At 35.3% G+C, this 25,707-nt stretch overlaps 1 protein-coding gene across 5 annotated transcripts in view; it reads right to left on the bottom strand.

The window, feature by feature from the left end:
* Positions 1 to 25,707, bottom strand: part of NDEL1 (nudE neurodevelopment protein 1 like 1) — an 88,081-nt gene that overhangs the window by 28,569 nt on the left and 33,805 nt on the right. For all 5 annotated transcript variants that reach the window (XR_012476068.1, XM_074225588.1, XM_074225585.1 and 2 more), the window contains 2 exons: positions 6,941 to 7,094; positions 4,846 to 4,994 (listed from right to left, as the gene is read on the bottom strand). Coding sequence is in view for 4 of the 5 variants with exons in the window: in XM_074225588.1 (XP_074081689.1) it covers positions 4,846 to 4,994; positions 6,941 to 7,094 (303 nt within the window). In the remaining variant the exon portion in view is untranslated. The remainder of the gene's footprint in view (positions 1 to 4,845; positions 4,995 to 6,940; positions 7,095 to 25,707) is intronic.

Raw genomic sequence — 25,707 nt, 5'->3', positions numbered from 1 at the left:
CTACATGTGACTCCAGGTCTAGTGCTTGCTCTATCTAGTGCTTCTTAGTTATCTCAAAGACCTTGTATCTCTCTAGAGAGCCCTGTCTTTGAGAGAGAGCATTATTCCACTCAGAAAATACCCAGTCTCTCTCCAACAGGGAAAATTCAGCTCTCAAAATACAGGGGGGGGGGGGGGGGAACCAAAGGACCCAAAGAAAGTCTGCCCTCAAAGAAAGGAATAAAAACCAAAGGCCATGTAGATTCATATTATATTTCTATTAGTTCACCAGAAGGCAAAGAAATCTCAATTTGAGTAGTTTCATGAAGCAGATCACAGGATTTACCTGAAATTGACCTTATAATTTATCTAATCAAATTCTCTCATTTTATAGATAAGGAAGTAACTTGTCCATAGACAAAGCCAGGATCTAAATTAAAGTCTTATAAATTCAGGGCTCTTTCCTCTATATCAAAGTACCTCCCACCTGTCTAAGACTTGGTTAGTAATAAATTGGTGTACCTGAACAACAGACTCATGTCTAAATGGTAGAAAAAATTGTTTCACAACTTGAGGAAACAAATCAGAAAAGAAATTTAATTCTGAGTTTAAGCTAGGGAAATTGTTATGTGGATTTGGTGCCATATTATTCTGTGGCTGCTTTTGTTTTCACAAGCAGAAATAATTGCTGTTACCAAGCACTAAAAGAAAAGCCAGGGGTAAACCTTTACACTAAACTTTTCCCTCAGGTTTACAAATATAGAATCTAGTAATTAGTAAGACTAAGCCCAGTGGAATAAATGGTAGAAGAAATCTTGACAAAATAACTTCCAAGGAAAAAGGAATGATTTAAGGAACTTACCTGCAATACTTATTAAGTTAATCAAGTGTATTTTAAAATAAAATTTTTAAAGATACTATTTTTATATCAGCAGCATTTCCCAATATATCCAATCCTCTCCTCTTATCGCTGAGCAGTTTTAATTTGCATTTTTCTTAGTGTATGATTTAGAGTATTGATTTATAGTTTGCCACCCCACCACAAACTTTTCTAGCTGCTGACCAATTTTCTGATTCTTTAAATTTGTACTTTCAGACAACATCCTAGTGGAGAAAAATAATAGAATCCCATTTCATGACCCTCCCAAAAGCCCTGACAAAGAAGGAACATCCCAAAGTCATAAACCTCTACTGTCTTCTACCATCTCCTCTATACCATGCTCCCTCACCCTCCACTCTCCCAGCCCCACTCAGTGCAATATTACCACCAAACCCCTTCCCAGATTTAACCATGAAGCAAAGGTAAAAGAACAAGAGGCAAGTAAACCAGAATTGGAAGATGAGATGGACTTTCTAATTCCCAGAATCTGTGGAAAACTCTCTCACAAAATCAACAACCTGCAGGAGTAGCACAATCTTGAAACCCAATATACAGGGACAAGGGAAAATCTACTGAAGCAGAGAGCACAAACAGGGAAGGATCTGTCTAATGGCAACAACCACAATCATCTCAAATTGTTTACGTGATGAATTAACAGGCAGATGTGGCAAAAGAACATGCTCTTCATGAGGATATGCATAAATTCCTAACCGATCCCACTGACATCACTGACACATGCTTCACTCATTTGTGAAGGATCCTCAAGATAAGCTGGGATAACAAAATTACAAAGGTTGCTCAAAATCATCAAAAAGCTGGGATATCTATACACCAAAGGCATTTGTACACAAAGACCTGAAATCCAAGAATATCTTCTATGATAATGGGGGTAAAATCCAAGAGAACAGGAAGAACAAACTGAAGCTGCTACAGGATTGACAAAGCTATCTGGCCCCAAAAATTGTTTAGGAGATGACCCCAGAGAAAGATGAAGGCAAGGCAAGTTGCCCTCTTCCAGCACAGTTAATATTTATGCCTTTGGGATGGTTTGGTAGAGCTGCAAAGCAGGAAACTGGCCTCTTAGAGGACCCAAGTTGTAGAGGTCCTGAACTGGCAGAATGGAATTAGGGAATGTATATAGCCCTGTATATATCAGCTGGAGGAAAGAAGTCAGTGAGACCTTTCAGTCTATTGGACCTTCTATTGTGAAAAAATAGCTTTCAATGCTATTGGAAATGATGGGAAAATTGCCCAAACTGAACCAGAGTCTCTCTCACCCAGGCCACTTCTGAGAATAGGCTGAGATGCAACTCTTCGGGCTTTCTCCTTTGCTTCCCCGCCACCCCACCTCTCCTAAACAGTTGTCTCTACTGACTAAAATTAGCAAACCTGGATTTTTTTGTGTTAACCAAGGAGATCTAATCTCTACCATCCATCCTTTTCTCTGAAAATATTTTTCATCCTTCATTTAAAAAATGAATTTAAGGTAGAACAAACCTCAAAAAATAAATTACCCAGGAAAAAATTCCCTATCTGAAAAGAATTAAGGCAAAGAAGAAAGCAATCTAGTAGAAATTAAGCTGAGATCAATATTTTATGTAATCATATAACCACAATAAACTGCAAATAACTATTTGACATAAATATAAAAAGAATACTACTAAAAAAGTGAGAAGAGAAGTAAATCAGGTATTTTTCCTAGCTATTGTCTATGGCAGGGGTTCTGAATCTCAAGTCCCTAAACTACCAAGATATCCATAGATAGATTTCAGATCTTGGATGGGGAAAAAAAAAAACCTTCCATTCTTTTTTAAAAACAAATGGTTTCCAGGGCGGCTAGGTGGCGTAGTGGATAAAGCACTGGCCTTGGAGTCAGGAGTACCTGGGTTCAAATCTGGTCTCAGACACTTAATAATTACCTAGCTGTGTGTCCTTGGGCAAGCCACTAACCCCATTTGCCTTGAAAAAACCTAAAAAAAAAAAAGATAAAAAAATGGTTTCCTATAGAATCTTATGCATTTTAAGCACTTAAAAATCTTCCCGAAAAAGGGTTCATAGGCTTCATAAGTCTGTCAAAGGAGTCTGTGTCGCAAAAAATTAAGAATCACTGGTCCAAGAGATAAACTCAACCAAACGAGAAGCAATAACAAAAAATGATAAGATAATTACAATTAAATAAAATTGAAAAGTTTTGACATGAAAAAAAATCTATTCAAATAACACAAAAAGGAAAATGTCCTACTGAGAAGAAAATCTTTTTTTTTATCAAATATTTCTTTTATCAGTGTGATAACCAATTATAACACTAACTCTAAGATGGAGGCAGAGAGGAAGAGTTATACTACATATAATGTAAGGATTTTTTTATTTATTGGTTAGTTTTGTTGAATTTTTTTCCCCAAATTTTACATTATAAGAAATTCGGGGCGTCTAGGTGGTGCAGTGGATAGAGTACTGGCCCTGGATTCAGGAGTACCTAAGTTCAAATCTGGCCTCAGACACTTAATAATTACCTAGCTGTGTGGCCTTGGACAAGCCACTTAACCCCGTTTGCCTTGCAAAAAAAAAACTCTTAAAAAAAAGAAATTAGTTCTTCAATTCTAAGAAGAAGAGGAAAGAGAGACACACTGGAAATTTCAAGTGATATAAAACCAAAAGGTATTAAGAGGATTCTAACACCACTACATAACTGTCTCCTTTTTCTGCTACTCTATGAAGGAAAAAAAGGACAAAAAAGTCAAAAAGAATGACTTGAATGCTAGAAAAGTCTACTAAAACTGTCCCCAGAAGCTTTACAAAATTAAATAAAATGAAGACTGATTATGGATATGATGAAGGAAATCCTAGAATCACACTCATTACATAGATATGCATGCATTCACTATGAAGTGTATGGGAACTATGAATCATTAAGATAATAGCAGATTCCGAGTCCACATCTCATAACTATTCTAGAGGAGAGGGAGTTGTTCCTATGACACCTTGGCATAGGGATAGCTAGCTATTAAAGGAGAAGAACAGATACCATCATGTAACAGCATAGGTATATGAACCATGTTGCTCCTAGTTCCATAGGCAGCCCAACAGAATATGCAAGGGCAATTATGTGGTACAGTAGATAGTACACTGGTCTTGGAGTCAGGAGGATGGAAATCCAAATCCAGCCTCAGATACTTGCCACTCACTAGTTGTATGACCTTGGGCATGCCACTTAACCCTGATTGCCTCATATCCAGGGCCATCTTCAGTCATCCTGATTTATATGTGATCACTGGACCCAGATGGCTCTGGAGAAAAAAGTGAGGCTGGTGACTTAGCACAGAGCCCCACCCCCCAAATCCAATTCATATGCTTTGTCACAGCATCACCTTCCTGATGTCGTAGTCTTCTTCAAGAACAAAGGACAAACATTGGTATTATTAGGATACACATGGCAATCAAAAGCTCAGTCACTCAGGACTCAAACTTCTACAAAACAAGCCAAGCACGGACAAGGCATTAAGAGACTGTCCCATAACAAACAGTAGATAAAGTAGTAGAGTACAGTAAGACAGTATAGTATAGACCACTGAAATGAGGATATTCTCTGAATTGCCTAAAAAGAATGAAGAATGAAAAGGGAAGGGAGTCAGGAAACTTAACTATAATTGTGTCAGCATAAAAATGAAGAGAGGCTGGAGATGCCAAACTATTGCATCAGTTAAGCCTACATAAATGTACCCCAGAGTCTGGGGCTGAATCAGTCAAACCTAGGTGTTAGCTGCTCAGAAAGAAATATATTCATAATTCGAAAAAGCAATTGCATATACTATTTAAATTGTTTTTCTTTCTTTCTTTTTGCAACACAAAGATTACTGTAGTTGAGTCGGTTAAATGAGCAAATACTGTAACTCCCTTCTAGATAGTAAAAAAAAAAGGACCATAGATAAAGATTATATCTATAATATCCATATTTGGGTGAAAAAATTAAAATGTATATTACCCACCTTTTTGCTCTTTCCAGGTCATCATTGGCCTGCTCCAGTTCTCTTACATACTTATGTAATTGTTCTTTAATGGCTCGTGTCTGACTCAGATCATCTTCCAAAACAGAGACCTGCTTATAACTCTGTGCATACTGATGTTCTAGTTTCTCCTAAAAGTAAGAGTAAGTGTAGGGGCTAGTACTATGTCAAAGGAACTTAGTTTTCATAAAAGCCTGATTGAGAAAAAATTAAATTTGAACACATTTTGAGAATATGGTAGAGGTTACTTTTTCAATATTTAAAAGTAGAATCATATATATATATATATATACATATATTTTTGAATGTACTGATTCACAAAAATTTAAATGCAACTTCCAACTGTATATATGTAACCAAGTTAATCAGAACCACTGACATTGCCACCAAATGTCCTGACACTCACCCAAAAAGGAAGCCTGATAATGAGCTCTTAAAAGAGTCCAAGTCAAGTACTGTGAGTCCACTGCTTAAAAACTTAGACATTAACATCCTCCTAAATGACAGCAACTATAGAGGACTAATGTAAAAGTTCATATGGATTCAATCTATAGTTGAATCTAAATATGAGTTTAGCTTTAGTCTATGGTAAATAAAAAAAAAGACCACCACTAAATAAATGAAATTTCCTTCAAAACAAAACTCTCAGAACATGAATACAAGTTTAAGTACTTTTAAGTAAAGGGGGGAAATGATAGAACTACTTTCTCAAGAATACTTATATAATCAAATAGCTTTTAAATATCAAAAAAGACTTAAAAGTATAACTAGGAAATTAATAACTACCTCCAAAATAAAAAATTGCATTTCTAAAGTATTCAAACTGTTTTAGTTTAAGTTCAGGTCTAAGATTTCATTAGTATCAAGAACTCAAAGTAAGAATATTCTCAGCCAACCTTATCTATAATTTAAATTTTAGAAAGCTGCCTAGAGGCACTGTCCCTACTCAAAGAGCTAGTAATGTATCTCAGAAACAAGAATGGGTCCAGCTCCTCTTGATTCCAAGAGGAGCCATTTATCCAATAAACTGTTTCCCCTTAAAAACATAATACAAAAATCTTCATAGGGGCGGCTAGGTGGCATAGTGGATAAAGCACTGGCCTTGGAGTCAGGAGTACCTGGATTCAAATCTGGTCTCAGACACTTAATAATTACCTAGCTGTGTGGCCTTGGGCAAGCCACTTAACCCCATTTGCCTTGCAAAAACATAAAAAAAAAAAATCCTTCATAATCCCATGGTGGAAAAATTATTTTAAAAATCAATTTTCAGTTTCTTTCCCCATGCTTTATAATGGAGGCAGTGAAGATAAGTATCCTAGGCTTGGAGTTAGGAAGATCTAGGTTCAACTCTTGCATATGTCACTTACTATGTAACCTTGGACAAATCATTAAAACTCTCTCTGAGTTTAAGTTTCCACATCTGTAAAACAAGGAGGTTAGATCAGAGGCCCTTCCAGCCTCTGTGGTTCTGTGACCAAACAACCGTCTAAGCTTCAACTACTAAGTCACAGACTTAGCCTGCACTATGTTAATGAATAGAACTCTCTACAACTATAGTTTTTCCATTGCTTAAGAGTAGTCTTTTTCCTTTCCTCTTATCTTTAACTTTAGTTCTTCCTTACTTTCTATCTTAATAAGATAGGATAATACAAGTAGTATCCTTGCATAAAGCTTTGCACATTACAAATATCTATTAAGGTGCTAAATAAATTTTGCTGTTGTTCAATTGTGACCCCATTTCTTCTTGAATTTTCTTGGCAAAAATAAAGGAGTGGTTTTGTCAATTCCTTCTCCAGTTCATTTTTCAGATAAGAAAACTGAGACATACAGGATTAAGTGACTTGCCCAGGGTCACAATGCTAGTAACATGTATGAACTTGGGTCTTCCTAAATTCAGGCTGGGAGCTCTATCTACTGTACCACCCACGTGTCCCTTACTAAATAAATAAATAAATGCAATAAATTCATCTGTTTTCATTTACTAATCAGAGATCTGTTTTAAAAGCCAGTAAGCACAATATGTTATGTTTCTCACTAAAACAAAAATTTAAATAATGATATAAAGTTGATCTGATACCTTTAATGATTCCACTTCATATTTCAATCTTTGGTTATCAGCTTGTAAATCTCTATTTCTTTGTTCAGCCTGTACTAGTTGGGCTTCCAATTCTGCTTCTAATTCTCTGCTTCCTTCTTGAAATTCAACCAACTCTTCCTGTGCCTCGTGAAATCTATTTGAGAACAGAGATGGAAGAGTTAAATTTTATGCTATTGTCACAAAGATTTAACCATGTGAAGACAATTCTGTTCAAGCAAAAAAATAACAAATTCAACAAATATACTACATATATGCAATGAATTTTAATAGGCACTAGGGAAGAGCCAAAGATAAATTAAGAAATTAATACCTGCCTCAAGAAGGGATTAAAACTAGTGAGAACATATAATTACAATATAAACATAATCTAAATAAAAATAGTAGAATGAGATGGCATAAGAGAACCCACATCCTCCTCAAAAACAGCAACAGAAATATCAATACAAAAAATGTGAGTTACCAAAAAAAATTCAAAGAAAATAATTTCTTAAAAAAGAAAATGGATCAAATAAAGCAAAGAAAAGCTACACCAGGATTGAAGCAACCTGCAGTAAAACATAAAAAAATTAATAAATTACAGCAAAACTACCCACAATAATGCAGCAGAAACATCAATAATGCAAAATAATTATACTTCTGAAACTGAAGAATGAAATTAGTGAAGATAAAAAGATAATGTAAATCTACTTGGAAATATCTGTGAAAAATAAAAAACCAGATTTACTGAGAAATAAAACTGTTCACCTGAAAATTGGAAGGGTGAAATCAAGGAAGGAAGCCACAATTCAAACACACACACACACACACACACACACACACACACACAAACACAAACACACACGGAGAAAAAAGCAGAGAGTCAACTAAAGTCAACTAAAGAGTTATAAGGCTCCCTAAGAAATGTAACTCCTGGGAGGAACCAAGACAATGAAGAGAAGAGATTTGCCCAATTGCCCTTCAAAATGAATTCCAGAAAAGCAGAATCCATAGAATAACGGGGTGAAACAATTTTCCACCCTAAGATAACTTAAAAGGTCAACAAGAAAATGTCTATTGCACCAGAGTTCAGGCCAGACTTCAGAAAAACAAGCAGCTAGCCTCAGGGGTGACTAATCCAGTAGAGTCATCAGCAGCTTTTGGAACCCTCAGTCTAAAGTAAGGAAGGGGTCAGACCACTAACTAGTCAGTTCCTCTGTTGGTACTGGATACAGAACTCTGTCACATTATCCATATGTGGATCTAGGAGCACTAGCACAACAGAGCTTGCAGCTTCACAGGGGAATGAAGACCCTAGTCACAGTTCCAAGGCAGAAAAGAATGTGGTTTCTCACAGAACAGAGAATAAGCCAGGAAAGTAGTAAACATATCCTCCTTAGAATACATTACCCTTAGAGAATACCATCTGTATCCAGAGAGGGAACTGTGGAGTATAAATGAAGACTAAAGATTATTATCTCCAAATTTTAAAGCTGTTGTATGTATTACATAATTTTGCTATCTCTAATGTTTTCATTTTTTCTTTGGACCTCTTTCATCTCTCAACACATTCAATCTAGATCTCTATGTATTGTGGAAGCAAATATAAAGTATTAGAATGCCTTCTGTTGGAGGGAGCAGGGAATGAAGGGAGGGAGAAAAAAATTGTAAAATTCAAAACCTTGCAAAAAAAAAGATTGGTAGATACTACCATTGTATGCAATTAGAAAACAAAATATTTATATAATTTTTAAGAAACGAACACATCACCTTAACAATCCTATAAGATCGGCTTATGGATAATGCTATCCCCATCCAGAGGAAGAAAAAACAAAAAACCCTTCAAAATCTGATGAACACTACATTCACTTTTTTTAAAAATTTCTCTTATGCACTTCTTTCCTTTAGTCCTAATTCCTCATACTGAAAATGACTAATCTATAAACATGTTTAATACAAATGTGTATGTACAATATTCACCTGATTGTTTACTGCTGGGGGGGAAGGAAGGGTGGAAGGAAATTATGTAACTTAAAAATATACAAATGCATATGAATGTTGAAAAACTTTCATAACATGTATTTGGAAAAAATAAAATATCAATTAAAAAGAAAATGTACAGATTCCTAGAATTAACTTTGAAAACAGCTGCACAAAAAAAAAATCTGAAACTTGAAACAGTGTCCACCACCAGAGCAAAAGCTAAATTTAACATAAAGTTAAAAGAAATAGTCTGAGGGGTGGCTAGGTGGTGCAGTGGATAGAACACCGGCCCTGGAATCAGGAGTACCTGAGTTCAAATCCAACCTCAGACACTTAATAATCACCTAGCTGTGTGGCCTTGGGCAAGCCACTTAAACCCATTTGCCTTGCAAAAAAAAAAAATAGTCTAAAAAAATGAGCCATCAAAAAAAAACTTGACCATAGAAAGTTACTATGGCATTCCCAATAAGATCGGGGTCAAACAAGGGTGTCCATTATCACCACTACTATTCAATATTGTATTAGAAATGTTAGCATCAGCAATTAGAGAGGAAAAAGAAATTGAAGGAATTAGAATTGGGAAGGAACAGACAAAACTCTCACTCTTCACAGATGACATGATGATCTACCTAGAGAATCCCAAGAAATCATCTAAAAAACTACTGGAAACAATTAGCAATTTTAGCAAAGTTGCAGGTTATAAAATAAACCCCCATAAATCCTCAACTTTTCTATATATGTCTAGCAAGAAACAGCAGGAAGAGCTATAAAGAGAAATCCCATTCAAAGTAACCTCAGACAGTGTAAAATATTTGGGAGTCTATTTGCCAAGACAGACTCAGAATCTTTTTGAAAACAATTATAAAACACTTCTCATACAAATTAAATCAGATTTAAATAACTGGGCAAATATCAACTGCTCATGGATAGGGAGAGCTAATATAATAAAAATGACAATTCTACCAAAACTAAACTATCTGTTTAGTGCCCTACCAATCAAAATTCCAAAAAAATTACTTTAATGAGTTAGAAAAAATTGTAAGTAAATTCATATGGAGAAATAAAAAGTCAAGAATTGCCAGGAGCTTAATGAAAAAAAATGCAAAAAAAAGGTGGCTTAGCACTACCCAATCTAAAATTATATTATAAAGCATCAGTCATCAAAACTGTTTGGTACTGGCTAAGAGATAGAGTGGTGGACCAGTGGAATAGACTAGGTGTAAAAGCAGGAGAGGATTATAGTAATCTGCTGTTTGATAAACCCAAAGAGTCCGGCCACTGGGATAAAAACTCCCTCTTTGATAAAAACTGCTGGGATAATTGGAAGTTAGTATGGAAGAAACTTAGATTAGACCAACACCTCACACCCTTTACCAAGATAAGATCCAAATGGTTACAGGACACAGACATAAAAAGATACTATAAGCAAATTAGAAGATCAAGGACTAGTCTACCTGTCAGATCTATGGAAAGGGTAACAGTTTATGACTAAGAAAGAGTTGAAGAACATCACTAAAAACCAATTAGATGATTTCGATTACATTAAATTAAAAAGCTTTTGCACAGATAAAACCAATGTAATCAAGATCAAAAAGAAAAGTACTAAATTGGGAAACAATTTTTACAATTAATAATTCTGACAAAGGACTCATGTCTAAAATATACAGAGAACTGAGTCATATTTTTAAAACAAAAAGCCATTCCCCAATTGACAAATGGTCAAAGGATATGCAAAGGCAATTTACAGATGAGGAGATCAAAGCAATCCATAGCCATATGAAAAAATGCTCTAAATCATTAATTATTAGAGAAATGCAAATTAAAGCTTCTCTGAGGTACTACTTCACACCTCTCAGATTGGTCAGTATGACCAGGAAGGATAATGATCATTGTTGGAAGGGATGTGGGAAATCTGGGACACTATTACACTGTTGGTGGAGCTGTGAACTCATCCAACCCTTCTGGAGAGCTATTTGGAACTATGCCCAAAGGGCAACAAAAATGTGCATACCCTTTGACCCAGCAATACCACTACTGGGTCTATACCCTGAAGAGATGAGGAAAAAGGGTAAAAACATTACTTGTACAAAAAATATTTATAGCAGCCGTGTTTGTGGTGGCAAAGAATTGGAAATCAAGTAAATGTCCTTCAATTGGGGAATGGCTTAGCAAACTGTGGTATATGTATGTCATGGAAAACTATTGTTCTATTAGAAAGCAGGAGGGACAGGATTTCAGGGAAACCTGGAGGGATTTGCATGAACTGATGCTGAGTGAGATGAGCAGAACCAGAAAAACACTGTACACCCTAACAGCAACATGGGAGTGATGTTCAACCTTGAGGGACTTGCTCATTCCATCAGCGCAACAATTGGGAACAAGTTTGGGCTGTCTGCAAAGGAGAGTGCCATCTGTATACAGATAAGGAGCTGTGGAGTTTGAACAAAGTACAGGGACTATTCCCTTTAATTTGGAAAAAAAAAAAACAGATATCTTACTGTCTGATCTGGTTACCTCTGAGAATTCTGTTCTCTTTAAGGATATGATTTCTCTCTCATCACACCCAATTTGGAGCAAGGTACAACATGGAAACAAAGTAAAGACTGATGGAGTGCTATCTGTGGGGTGGGGGAGGGGGGAGGGAAGCAAGATTGGGAGAAAATTGTAAAACTCAAATAATATCTTTAATAAAAAAAGAAAAAAAAAAAAAGAAAGTTACTATGGTGACAGAGAAGATGCTAGAGGGAAAGCCTCAAAGAAAAAAAATGTGAATTGGTCCAAAAGAATTCTTGGAAGATTTCAAAATGGATTCTAAAAATCAAATAACAGAGGCATCAGAAAAACTGGAAAAAGAGAGTGATACAAAAAAAATCATGAAAAAAGGCAAAAAGACAAAGGAGGCACAAAATAAATACTGAAGAAAATAACAGTTTAAAAAACAGAATAGAGCAAATGGTAAAAGAAGCAACAAAAAGCACTGAAGATAACTCCTTAAAAAATAGAATAGACTAGGGGTGGCTAGGTGGCATAGTGGAAAAAGTGCTGGCCCTCGAGTCAGGAGTACTGGGTTCAAATCTGGTCTCAGACACTTAATTACCTAGCTGTGTGGCCTTGGGCAAGCCACTTAACTCCATTTGCCTTGCAAAAACATAAAAAAGAAAATAGAATAGACTAAAAGGAAATGTTGGTTAAAAAAAGCTCAATGAAGAAAATAATTCTTTAAAAATTAAAATTGCAAAATGGAGGCTAGTTCTGTCATAAGTCATCAAGAAACAATAAAACACAATTCAAAGAATGAAAAAATAGAAAGTGAAAAGGGAAGAGAAGGGAAGGGAAAGAGGAAAAGAGGAGGGAAAGAAAGGATGAGACAAAACCTACATAGAACTTGAAGGTTTGCAGAACACTTTGCAAATATTATCTCATTTTATCCTCACAAGACCACTTGAAGGTAGGTACTACTATTATTTCCATTATACAGATGAGCAAGAAGTAAGTCATTTCCTAGTGACACTCAGCTAGAAAATTTCTGAGAATGTATTTGAACTAAGTTTTTTTTGACAAAGTTATGTCATACTATGCCATCTTGCTGGTATGACCTGACCAACTGTTTTTGCAGGTCTGCCCTCCTCAGCAACTCATGCTATAGAAGACAGCAAAAAAGAAAATTCTTGACACCAAAGACCTTGGCAGCACTAAACAGTTTAGTCAAAAATCAGAAAGAGATATGATTTATAATGAATAAGACGACAAACTATCCCCACTTTTTTGTGTGTGTAATCCCTGTACTAAGTACAGTCTTTACAACTAGTTAAGTATTTAATAAATGCTTTTTCATTCAGCCATTCAAATTTATAATTTTAATAAAAGAAAAATATTTTATAGGCAAATAATATTTCAAAAACATCAATTCCAATTTAATAGGATCTTTTGCCCAAGCCCAAAGTAGTTGCCCTATAAAAACAAACAACTTTTCAAAGACAAAAAAGATAGTAATTTAAGAGCCCACTTTTGTAGGAGGAAAATCATCACAAAGAAAAAGTTTACAATAATATGAATCTAATGTAAATTCTATAGAAGGAAAATTAAAATACTGGTAGTGTTTTGAATACCTATTTTGTTAGGGAGGAATAAGAAAGAGGAAAGTCGAAGGAAAAAGAATCTTTGATGATGGGCATTACAGATGAAGGAATAAAAGCAACTCAATCTCTCACAAATGGAATAAGGGGAGGTTCAAGTTTTTCAAAATTATAGTAAAAAACAGAAAATCCATTTAGCATTTTATAAGTTAAATATCAGGAAAGAATAAATGTCAGCAAAATAAATGAGTTAAAAATCATAAAGTAATTTGCCTAAAGGAAATTTTATATATAACAGGAACAAAAAGAATGAATATAAATGCAGATTCAAATTTACTATACTTCTGAATGACTAAAAAATTAGCTACAGATTCTGTTCTAAATGAGAAAACAAAATCACTGAAATAAAGAAATTATACTTTTTAAAGGAATGAAGTGGATTGAATGAATACCAAGTGTTTATAAAAGAAAGCTAAGCTGCAAAAAATATTAGGATTAATACAACTTGAGAAATTTTAACACTATTAATGGAATATGATAATTCAATCAAAAAGATTAATGATTCAAGTGGCATTGTTTGTAGGAAGAAAGGTGGTTATTTTGTGAAGAGAAATTTTTTGGTTATTTTGTGAAGAGAAATTAAAAAGTTACAAATCCCTGAAGTGCTGGAGAAACTGGATGTAAAGAAAGACTAAATAAGAAATGAAAGCTTTCCCCCACAATCTTAGTTAACATTAGGTTAAAATTCAGAAAGGCATAAATTACAAATGACATTTTATAAATGATAATGTACTAAAAGTTATCAACAAAAGGTATAAAATCAAAGAAACTAGCTTAGATGGAAATTAAAAATGATCTAATGAATAATTAAGAGTAAAGATCAAAGTAAGTAAAAATTATACTAAATAATACTATATATAATAAGAACATTACAAATCAAAACTGCCAAAGCAATACATAACGAAATGAGTACAATGAGAATATATGAGGAAAAAGCAATGGGGGAAAATTTTTAGCTTATAATTTAAAAGTTACAAATTAAATCAGAAGAAAGCAAAAAAATAAAAAAAATTTACAAGAAAAATTTTTTTTTCAATAAGTCATTTATGGGTTGGGGCGGCTAGGTGGCCCAGTGGATAGAACACTAGCCCTGGAGTCAGGAGTACCTGAGTTCAAATTTGACCTCAGACACTTAATTAATTACCTAGCTGTGGGGCCTTGAGCAAGCCACTTAACCACATCTGCCTTGCAAAAAAACCTTAAAAAAAATAATTCATTTAATAAAGTAAATAGTTCTAAGTAGATTGAGCTATTTAAAAATCAAATTTCTTTCTATTTTTGTTTTTACATTGATAAAATTTTTTCTTTCTCTCTCCCAGCAAATAATCTAGGTAACAAATTATTTTTCAAAGAAAAATAGAGGAAGATTTTCTTTTTATCTGCAATAGCAATCAATACATTAAAAAAAAATCTGACAGTACATGCAATGTTCCACACAAACACAACTCATCCCCTTCCCCATCTACAAAGTAATTAAGGAAAGATGCCTTCTCATATCTCTTTTTTAAGATAAAATTTATTCTTTGGAATTTTATAACATTCATTTTTAATTGTTTTGTGGTTGGTTATTTTTTCTACTTATATATTATTATAGTCAAGTTTGTTGTTTTCTTAGCACTACATATTTCATTTTGCATTAGTTCATTTAAGTCTTTTCATGTTTCTCTCTATTCCTATTTGTCATTTTTCAAGACAATAACATTCAGCGGTAATTTAATGGAATCATTACATTAATGGACCACACTTTGTTTAGTCATTCCCCAATCAATGGGAATAGAGTATATGGAATATTTTACACTTTTTCCTATCACAAAACATGCTGCTACAATATTTTGGTGTATATGGGGCCTTTTTAATCAATAACTTCCCTGGAGCATATACCTAGCAGTGGAATCTCTGAATCAAAGGATATAAACATTTTAGCTCCTTTAATTGCATAATTACAAATTATTTACAATGTAGTTGTGCTAATACAGCTCCACCAACAATGCATTAATGTGACTATCTTTCCATTTGGAAACTTCCAGTACTATTTAGTAGGTAAAGCTTCTAATGTTTCCTATTACATTTAAATTGGTTACTAGAAAAGATCATTAGTTTTAAGGACAAGAACATGCAGTTCTGTAAGGAACAAATACAAACTATCAATAATTATAAGAAAAAATGTCACAAATCACTAATAATTAGAAAACTGTAATTTAAAGCAAATTTAAGTTCTACTCACAACCATTAGCCTGGAAAAGCTAAAGAAAAAAGAAAATGACAGATATTAGAGGAGTTTGGGGAAAACAGGCAAATTAATGCACTGTGCATAAAACTAACTTGGTAGAGACTGATAGTATTAATTATCTGTGGCTATATCTATACAGTTGTTTGTGATTTGCATTTCTTCTTTCAATAACTGCCTGTTAATATACTTTGACCATTTTATCTTTTACAGGGATGGCTTTTGCTCTTATATATTTGTATCAATCCTTATGTATCTTGATTATCAGCTCTAACTGGAAAAATTAACCATAGAGAAATAGGTATGAACAGGTAGTTTTCGGATGATAAGATTAGAGAAATGCAAATTAAAACAACTCTGAAGTACCACCTCACACCTATCAGATTAGTTAGGATGACATAAAAAAAGGAAAATGATCAATAATGGAGAGGATATGGGAAACAGGGACACTAATGCATTGTTGGTAGGACTGTGAACTGATCTAACCATTCTGGAGAGCAATTTGAAATTGTGCTCAGAGCAATAAAACTGGGATACTTTGATCCAGCAGTACCTCTACTAGGTCTAAATCTCAAAGAGATTTTGTAGTGGCAAAGTACTGGAAATTGAGGGGATGTTCATCAATTGGGAAATGGTTGAATAAGTCATGGTATATGAATGTTATGGAGTGCTACTGTTCTCTAAGAAATCTTTTTTTTTTTTAAGTTTTTGCAAGGCAAATGGGGTTAAATGGCTTGCCCAAGGCCACACAGCTGGGTAATTATTAAGTGTCTGAGACCGGATTTGAACCCAGGTACTCCTGACTCCAGGGCCAGTGGTTTATCCACTGAGCCACCTAGCCGCCCCATATAAGAAATCTTTACAAGAGTCTGACAAGACCTACATGAATGAAGTAAGTGAAGTGAGCAGAAGCAGGAGAAAACTGTACACATCAACAGCATTATTGTGGAATGGATCAACTATGTTGGATGCAGTTCCTCTCAGTATTTCAGTGATCAAAGACAATCCATTTTTCCCTATGGAAAATGACATTTACATGCAGAAAAAAAACTATGGAGTCTGAATGCAGCACAAAGCAGACTATGTTCCTTTTTAAAATTTCTTTTATGAATGGGAAAGAGCTAAGATGGCAGAGTAAAGGCAGAGAACTGCTAGCTCTCCCACAAACCACTTCTAAATACCTTTAAGTAATGATTCTATTTAATTCTAGAGTGGCAGAACCCACAAAAAAGCCCGACTGAAGCAATTTCCAGCTCAAAACTACTTAGAAGATCTGCAGGAAGGGTCTGTTACACTGGGGTTAGAAAGGGCCTGGGTCACATTGGAGCAAACCAGCTCCAGTCATCCAGGAACAGAGATCCCCTGGAAGCCTAGGTACTTGACGGTTTCCAGACCTCTCAGTCCAGGGGCTGCCAAGGACAATTGGGAAGCTCAGGGTAAGAGAGGAGCCCAGTCCAGCACAGGTCTCAGAACAGATTCAGCTCCAGGACCAGGAGCAACTGCTTCCAGAGTCCTCAGTCCACAGACAGTAAGGGGATCAGGGGAGACTGCAGTGGTCTCTGCTATTCCTGAGGCAGGACTCTGTTGCTTCGACCATACTCAGATACAAGTCTCAGGAAAAGGAGCAGAAGCACAACAGAGCTCACTGTCACAGAGGAGCAGGGACTCTCCTCATGGTTCCAGGGTATAAAGCATTGTTCATGGTCATCCAAAGACCAGAGAACAAGCCAAGAGAGCAGTCAGAGCCTCTCATAAAGGAGAACTTGCAGGTTGTTGGGGGTATCCTTGAAAACTGCTTGCAAAAACCTTCAAAAGTTTGACAGTACATCCTCCATCCTGGAAGCAGAGTCCCACCTTAACAAAGAGTAAACATCAAATCATGGGCTGGAGAAACGAGTAAATAAAAGAAGAAAAAAGAATCGGACCATAGACAATTACTTTAGTCCTATGGAGGATAAAAATACACACTCAAAGAAAAAAAAAGTCAAAGCTTCTGCATCCAAAGCCTCCAATACGAATTGCTCTCATGCCATGGAAAAGCTCAATGATTTTGAAAATCAAGTAAGAGAAGCTGAGGAAAAATTGAGTAGAGAAATGAAAACAATGTTGAAAAATCATGAGAACTAAGTCAGTAGCTTGGTGAAGGATATTAAAAAAAATACTGAAGAAAATATCCTAGGGGCGGCTAGGTGGCACAGTGGATGAAGCACCGGCCGTGGAGTCAGGAGTACCTGGGTTCAAATCCGGCCTCAGAGACTTAATAATTATCTAGCTGTGTGGCCTTGGGCAAGCCACTTAACCCCATTTGCCTTGCAAAAACCTAAAAAAATATATATATATCCTAAAAACACGTTTGGTTGGGGCAGCTAGGTGGTGCAATGGACAGAGCATCAGCCTTGGAGTCAGGACTAGAGTTAAAATTTGGCCTCAGACATTTAATAATTACCTAGCTGGGTGACCTTGAGCAAGTTACTTAACCATATTGCCTTACAAAAATAAAAAAAAATTTGTAATTAAAAAAGAATTTGGATCAAATGGAAAAAGCAATCCAAAAGGTCAACGAGAAGACTACCCTTTAAAAACAGAACTAACCAAATGGGAAAGGAGATACAAACGCTCTCTGAAAAAAATAAATCCTTCAAATGTAGAAAAACATGAAACTAGGGGCGCAGTAGATAGAGCACTGACCCTGGAGTCAGGAGGTCCTAAGATCAAATACAACCTCAGACACTTAATAATCACCTAGCTGTGTGACCCTGGGCAAGTCACTTAACTCCACTGCTTTGCAAATCCGCCCCAAAAAAATGTGGAAATCATAAACTTGTAAATAGATAAATGCTGAAAAATACTTTTGCATGTAAATAGAAAAATAAAAACAAAGAAAAAGAACAAACATGCTGATTCAAGGGGAAGACTCAAAATTTTACTATATCTTTTAATGGTTTTATTAAATATTTTTGCCTACATTTACCAATAGTCATATCTTTTTAATGGATTTTTAAACAATTTTTTGAAGCTTTCTTAATTTTTTTTTTTTTTACCTAAGTGGTTTGCCCAAGGCCACAGAGCTAGGTAATTATTAAGTGTCTGAGACCGGATTTGAACCCAGGTACTCCTGACTCCAGGGCCGGTGCTTTATCCACTGCGCCACCTAGCTGTCCCAGGTTTTCTTAATATTAAACCATCCTTGAATTCCTAACAGAAACTCAACTTAGTCAAAATATGAAACTTTTAGAATACAATACTCTTTTCTCCAGTATTTTATTTAGTATTTTTGTATCAATTTTCATTTCTGCTTTTCTCCTTGTTTTAGAAATCAGGACCATATATCCCTCACAGAAATTTTTTTTTTCTATTTCTGGTTTGTGTCAATAAATTCTGTGCAATTTAAATATCTGAAAGAATTCAATTGCAAATCTGTTTGAACATGGAATTTTTTATGTAAGAATTTAGGACTTACTCATATCCTTCAAAATAAAAGTTATTTATGTTATCTCCCTTTTTTAGTTGATTTTTATGTTTCCTATTTTTATAAAAATCCACTCCTTTTCTTTAAGTTTTTAATTTTGCTGCCATGTGATTTCAGGGGTAGTACGGTCTCTCTGCTTCCTAACATCATGAAAAGTGAAAAAAAAATTAATACTTGCTCACTGAGCTACTATATATGTAATTTCTATATCATTTCAATCATTATCATCATCATAGACAAAAAAACAGCTGAATTTATGGATTTTAGCCTCAAATACAGGGAAAAATGCAAAGTGAGGCAGCAGCAACCTATGCCTCACCTCATATTACTCAATCCCTCACAAAATGGGTTGAGGGCATGCATTAAGTACATAGTATAATGTTTGTAGACCTCTTCTATATGTTCATTTTCTATAGTCTAGATCAGAGGCAGAGAACCTCCAGATTTTGGGTCATTTGGGTTTGGTGTTTCCCAAGGCAACAGTAGGTAGGACTCAAATCTAAGGTGGTTTTTAGAGGTGAATTAATTAAATATTTGATCACATATAGTCCATGAATTTTTTATAAATATCCAAATGATCCTTAACAGAAAAAAGGATCTCCACCCCTGGTTAGATACATTTCATATATGTGTATAAAATATTTAGAATTGCTCAAAATGACTAGATGAGGCAGTCAGTCTATCGGTCTCAGTAAAGGGGGCCTGAGGCACATCTTCTATTAGACTCATAAAGGGCAAATACTGACAGATACTGTTGGTGTCTCTCCAGTCATGGGCCCAATGCAAATCACTGGGTGGTCTTCATTATTTCTATTCCTAATCCTAGAGACATTTAGGTGGCAAAACTGGATAGCACACTGGGTCTGGAATCAGAATGATCTGGATTCAAATCTGGTCTCAGATTATACTACTAGCTGTATAAGTCTAGCCAAGTCATTCAACCCTTCAGTTTCCTCCATTTTACAATGGAGATAACAATAGCACCTACCTCCTCTAAGAATCAAATGAAATAATATTTTTCAAGCACTTAGCAGAGAGAGGTGCTGAATAAGTGTTTCCTCCCTACCCTCTATTTATTGTGAATTCAACCTTTTTCAATTTTATTTTGTCAATTTGGTTTCCCTCTTAAAAAAAATATTAAGTTAGCTAATAGTTTAATCAATTTGGTTAGTCTTTTAAGCAAAAAACAATTGTTTGAATAGTCATTTTTCCACAAATGTTCAATTCTATTTATTTTGTCCTTCCTTTTCAAAATTTCATTTGTATTTTTTAAGAGTTTTAAAATGTATTGGGTTTCTAGTTTTATTAATTATGGCTCAATATATTTATTTTTCTTCTCTACTTTATTCTCAAAAGGCCTCAAAGATATCAGGATTTTTTGGTTATTTTTTTAAAACAGTATTGGAGAGGAAAAACTCTTAGGAGCAAATTGAACTATCATAACAAACAGAAAGAAAGCAGCAGTGTTCAGTTCTTATTTTGCCTCTGTTTTCTATCCCAAAGAGTGGAAGGAGCAGAAGAAAAATAGCCAAAAGGAAGCCGAAACCCAAGATAAGTCAGAAGATAAAAGTGAAAGCACCTTGTTCTCAAAAAGGTTCAAATCACTCCATTGCACCTTCCCCATTCTGGTTCCAGGATTTCCTTCTTAATAAACAAAGAAACCCTGTTCCTCCCCTCTATCCTATTTCTTCTGAATAAGTTATACCTTCCTAGAACCAAATTTCAAGTATGGATCTGATTCCAAGTCTCAGTGATAACTAATGAGATCAAATTTTCCTCCTTGCATTAGAATTACTGGTCCCTTTATTTTCTGTGCATTTTATGTACACATTAGAATAGACATTTGACGTCATATTACTGAATCCCTTGTTGAATTTTTCTCTGAGGTATCCCTACTGTTATATTTTTCTGAAATTGTAGCTATACTATCCAGTGATAGCAAATTTGATAACTATCTAATAGAAAGCTTTCTTCCCCCCCCTTCCTTTTCAGTTTAAAGCATTTTTTATTAGATTAAAAGGACTTTATCATATTTCTGTCTAGACAAATATCACCAGAATGTGAATGAGAGAGTGAGAAGTCAAAGGACACAGATTAAATCAGGTAGGAAAATCAAAAACCAAAAGAGAATAATGTCACAAAAGTTAAAAGGAGATGAAAATATCCAAAAAGAAAAAGCAAGGATCAATAAATGCCCCCAAACCACAGAGAGGTCAAGCAGAATGAGGAACATGAAAAAGTCATTGGATTTTAACAATTAAGAGACTGCTGATGACCTTGGAAAGGTTCAGAAGCTCAGTTGTACAGCTTTGAAAAGTGGATAGGTTTCCAGTTAAGATGGCAACATGAAAGGTTGTGGTCAACTTAGATTGCATAAACATCATAGAAAAAAATCTAAAAGTTTGCCAAAAGAAACAATTATCAAGAAAACCAAAAAAGAGACTATATCAAGTTCTCCACCTATCCAATACCAGAACGCACAAGAACAGAAGTCTACAAGTATTTGAAGCAAGAACAATCCATAAGTAGAAAAGGAAAGCTAGCCTGACCTCCAGCAAATGGAGTCTAAAACCTACAGAACCTATGTCCTTTTCTATCAGTCATAGTAGAAAAAGACCTAGGCCTCTACTGCTCAGGGAGACATGGCCAGGCACCAGGGGCTATCTCTAAGATATTACTCCTTTAGGCATCAGTGAGGAAGACAGTTTTCAGGACTCCAGTCAGCACCATCCTGCTCCTTAACCCTCACTTCCCTCACCATCCTAAATGCAGTACAGCACGGCAGATCCTGTTCCTAGCTGGAAATGCAAGAACAAGGAGACAGAGATTGTTTGGGCAATTACCTGCATTGGACCACCAGTGAAAAGGAAAGGAAGTTGGAGTCTAGAAATGAATGGAGCCTAGCCCCATTTACTTCATTCAGAACTTCAAGAGTGGCAGCTTCTAGACTACAAGGGACAAGTCCAAACAAGACATATCCACCTCATCCAAGGGATACAGCCTGACCCTAGCAAAAAGTCTCAATCCAGAAATTAATATTGAAGACTTGAGTCAACAGAAGAAAATTCCAAATACTACAAAGAAATATTATGGTTAAAAGAAGCCCCAAAATTGCTTTATCCAAAATAACAAAGTAACTCAATAAATACAAAAGGACAAAAACATGATTTAAATACAAAATGAATATGAGTACTTAAGGAAAACACTGGATGGAGAAAAAACGACTTAAAATAGTTGGAAAATCTTGCCCATATAGTGGACTCCCATCCCAGAAAAATAAACTTGAGTGAATAAAAGCAAATGCTTTAAAAGCAAATACTTAAGTGAAACAACAAGAAATATCAAAAGGAGATTAAAGGACTGAACTATTAGCAAAATGTGACTACTATCAAAATGGGATATGAAAAAGAAGTTGAGGAGAGATCGTTTAAAAATCAGTAGAATCAGGGGCAGCTAGGTGTCACAGTGGATAGAGTACTGGTCCTGGAGTCAGGAGGGCCTGAGTTCAAATCTGGCCTCAGACACCTGATATTTATTAACTGTGTGATCTTGTGATCTAACCCCACTGCTCCACAAAAAAAAAAAAAAAAATTCCCAAAATAAATAAATAAATGAAAAAAGAAAATCTGTGAGACATCAAGATTCCATCAAGCAAAACCCAAAGGCTGAAAAAATAGAATAAAATGTAAATATCTCTTAAGAAAAATGACCAACCTGAAAAATAGATCTACAAGAGATAAGTTACAAATTATTTGTCTACCAAATGATCAGGAAAAAAGCCTGGACAAAATCATGCAAGAAATTATCATGGAAAATTGCCCTAATACCCTAGTACAAGAAGATAAAATAGACCTTGAAAGAATCCATCAATCACCCCCAAGAAAGTCAAATTTCAGAATTCTTAACTAAAGGAGAAAAATACAGCAAACCAAAAAGAAGCAATTTAAATATCAGGGATCCACAGTTAGAATTACCGGGACTTATCAGATTCAACATTGAAGGATTAGCCTTTCGACAAATAAGGGATGTGTAAAAAAGGTAAATAAAGGCAGGAAAATATTAGTTAACTCTTGAGAATTGTATTTCTCTTAGGACAACTGAAAAGAACATAGACAAAGGACTTGGGTATAAATTGACTGTGATGTGATCAAACTTATCTCTTGAGTGAGTTTTCTTTATTGATACTTTAGTTCATGAAATTGTATTTCTATAGAAGATACTTGAAAAGATAGTGTATAAACTGATTATAATTCAATGATATTTATGGCTCTTGAGAATAGTATTTCTAGAAGTTCATATAATAGTCTTGTAAAAGTAAACATAATCCTCCCCCTTTCCTCCACAAAGATAAAGAAACCTCAAGAAAAATAAAGTGTACCAGTCTGTGTTCAGATAACCATCAGCTCTGTCTCTGGGCTGGACCAGAGCCCAGAGACAGAGCTGGATCACATTCTTTATCCATCAGAAGTTGCTTTGATAATTTTTTTCCCCAAAGTTGCTATTGCTAGCTGTATTTCCCTCAATCCTATTCCCCTCATTTATTCTGTTCTCTCCCTCCCTTCACTCTGTTCCTCCTCAAAAGTGTCTTGTATCTGACTACCATCTCCCATGATCTTCCCTCTCTTCAATCACCTAACCCCACCCCCACCCCCAGTCCCCTTTCTCCCATCCCTTTCCCCTTTTTTCTTCTAAGGTAAGATAGATTTCTATACCATACTGAGTGTGTATCTTATTTCCTCTCCAAGTCCTGTCCGATGAGAATAAATATTCACTCATTCCCCCTCACCTTCCCCCGCTTCCACTCCATTGCAAAAGTTTTTGTCTTGCCTCTTTTATCTGTAATATCTTAGCCCTTTCTACCTCTCCTTTCCCTTTCTCCCAAAATATTCCTTTCCTCCCCATCAACTCCATCTTTTTTAATATATTATAACTTCAAATTCAGCTCCCTCCTATGCCTTGACTAACTGCTCTAATAAATGAGAAGATTCATTTAGTTATCAGTATCTTCTTCCCATGCCAGAATATAAGCAGTTCAGTATTGTTAAGTCTCTCATAATTTGCCCTTCACATCCATCCTTTCTATGCTTCACCTGAGTCCTGTACCTGAAGATCAAACTTTCTGTTCAGCTCTTTTCATTTCTATAGGAAAATCTGAAACTCCCCTATTTCAATGAATATCCATCCTTTCCCTTGAAAAAGTATGTTCATATGCCCAAAGGAAAACAAAAATGTGCATACCCATTGATCCAGAAATATCACTCTTGGGTCTACACCCTGAAGAGATGATGAAAATGGGTAAAATCATCACTTGTACAAAAATATTCATAGCAGCCCTGTTTATGGTGACAAAGAATTGGAAATCAAGTAAATGTCCTTCAATTGGGGAATGGCTTAGCAAACTGTGGTATATGTATGTCATGGAACACTATTGTTCTATAAGAAACCAGGAGGGATGGGAATTCGGAGAGACCTGGAGGGATTTGCATGAACTGATGCTGAGCGAGATGAGCAGAACCAAAAAAACATTGTAGACTCTAACAGCAACATGTTAACTCTTATACTTTATGTTTCTTCCTTAAGGATATGAGTTCTCTCTCATCACACTCAATTTGGATCAATATACAACATGGAAACAATGTAAAGACTGACAAATTGCTTTCTATGGGGGGGGGGAAGTAATATTGGGGGGGGAAATAGTAAAACTCAAAAATAAAATCTTTAATTAAGAAAAGAAAAAAGAAAAAGTATGTTCAGTTTTGCTGGGTAGTTAATTCTCGATTGTAATCCAAGCTCTTTTGTCTTCCAGAACATCATATTCTGAGCCATACGAGTCCTTAATGTAGATGCTGCTAAATTCTACATAATCCTGACTGTAACTGCATGATATCTGAATTGCTTCTTTCTGGCTGCTTATAATATTTTCTCTTTGACTTGGGAGTCCTGAAATTTGGCTAATAATATTCCTGGGAATTTTTTATGTTGGAAGTGATAGGTGGATTCCTTCATTCTCTATTTTACCTTCTGCTTCTAGAATATCGGGTCAATTTTCCTGGATAATTTCTTTTTTAAAAAATTTTATTTATAGGGACAGCTAGGTGGCGTAGTGGATAAAGCACCAGCCTTGGAGTCAGGAGTACCTGGGTTCAAATCCAGTCTCAAGACACTTAATAATTGCCTAGTTGTGTGGCCTTGGGCAAGCCACTTAACCCCATTTGCCTTGCAAAAACCTAAAAAAAAAAAAATTTATTTATTTAAGGCAACGGGATTAAGAGTAACTTGCCCAAGATTGCCCAGCTAGGCAATTATTAAGTGTCTGAGGTGACATTTGAACTCAGATCCTCCTGACGCCAGTGCCAGTGCTCTATCCACTGTACCACCTAGCTGCCCCCCCCATTTCTTTAAAAATGAAGTCTAGGCTCTTTTCTTGGTCATTTCTTTCAGGTAGCCCAATAATTTTAAAATAATCTCTTCTGGATCTGTTTTCAAGGTCAGTCATTTTTCTAATGAAATATTTCACATTTTATTCTAGTTTTTCATTCTTTTGTTTTTTCTTGATTTCTCACAAAGTCATCAGCTTCCCTTACATTTGAAGGAATTATTTTTTTCAGAGAGCTTGTGTATCTCCTTTTCCATCTGGTCAATTCTGCTTTTTAAGGTTATTCTTCTCCTCATTGACCTTTTGGATTGCTTTTTCCATTTGACCTAAACTTGTCTTTAAGTAGTTTTTTTTTTCCCTTCAGTACTTTTTTGAATCTCCTTCATTAACTGACTGACTTGGTTTTCATGATTTTCCTGCATTGCTCTCATTTCTCTTCCCAATTTTTCCTCTACCTTCCTTACTTGATTCTCAAAATCATTTTTGAGCTGTTCCATTGCCTGAGACCAATTCATATTTTTCTTGGAGGCTTTGAATTCAGAAGTTTTGACTGTCATTTTTGAGTATGTATTCTGATCC

This window comes from Macrotis lagotis, chromosome 2 (genome assembly GCF_037893015.1).
Source record: "Macrotis lagotis isolate mMagLag1 chromosome 2, bilby.v1.9.chrom.fasta, whole genome shotgun sequence".
NCBI classification, from domain to species: Eukaryota; Metazoa; Chordata; class Mammalia; order Peramelemorphia; family Peramelidae; genus Macrotis; species Macrotis lagotis.
This window is presented reverse-complemented; position numbering and strand designations above follow the sequence as displayed.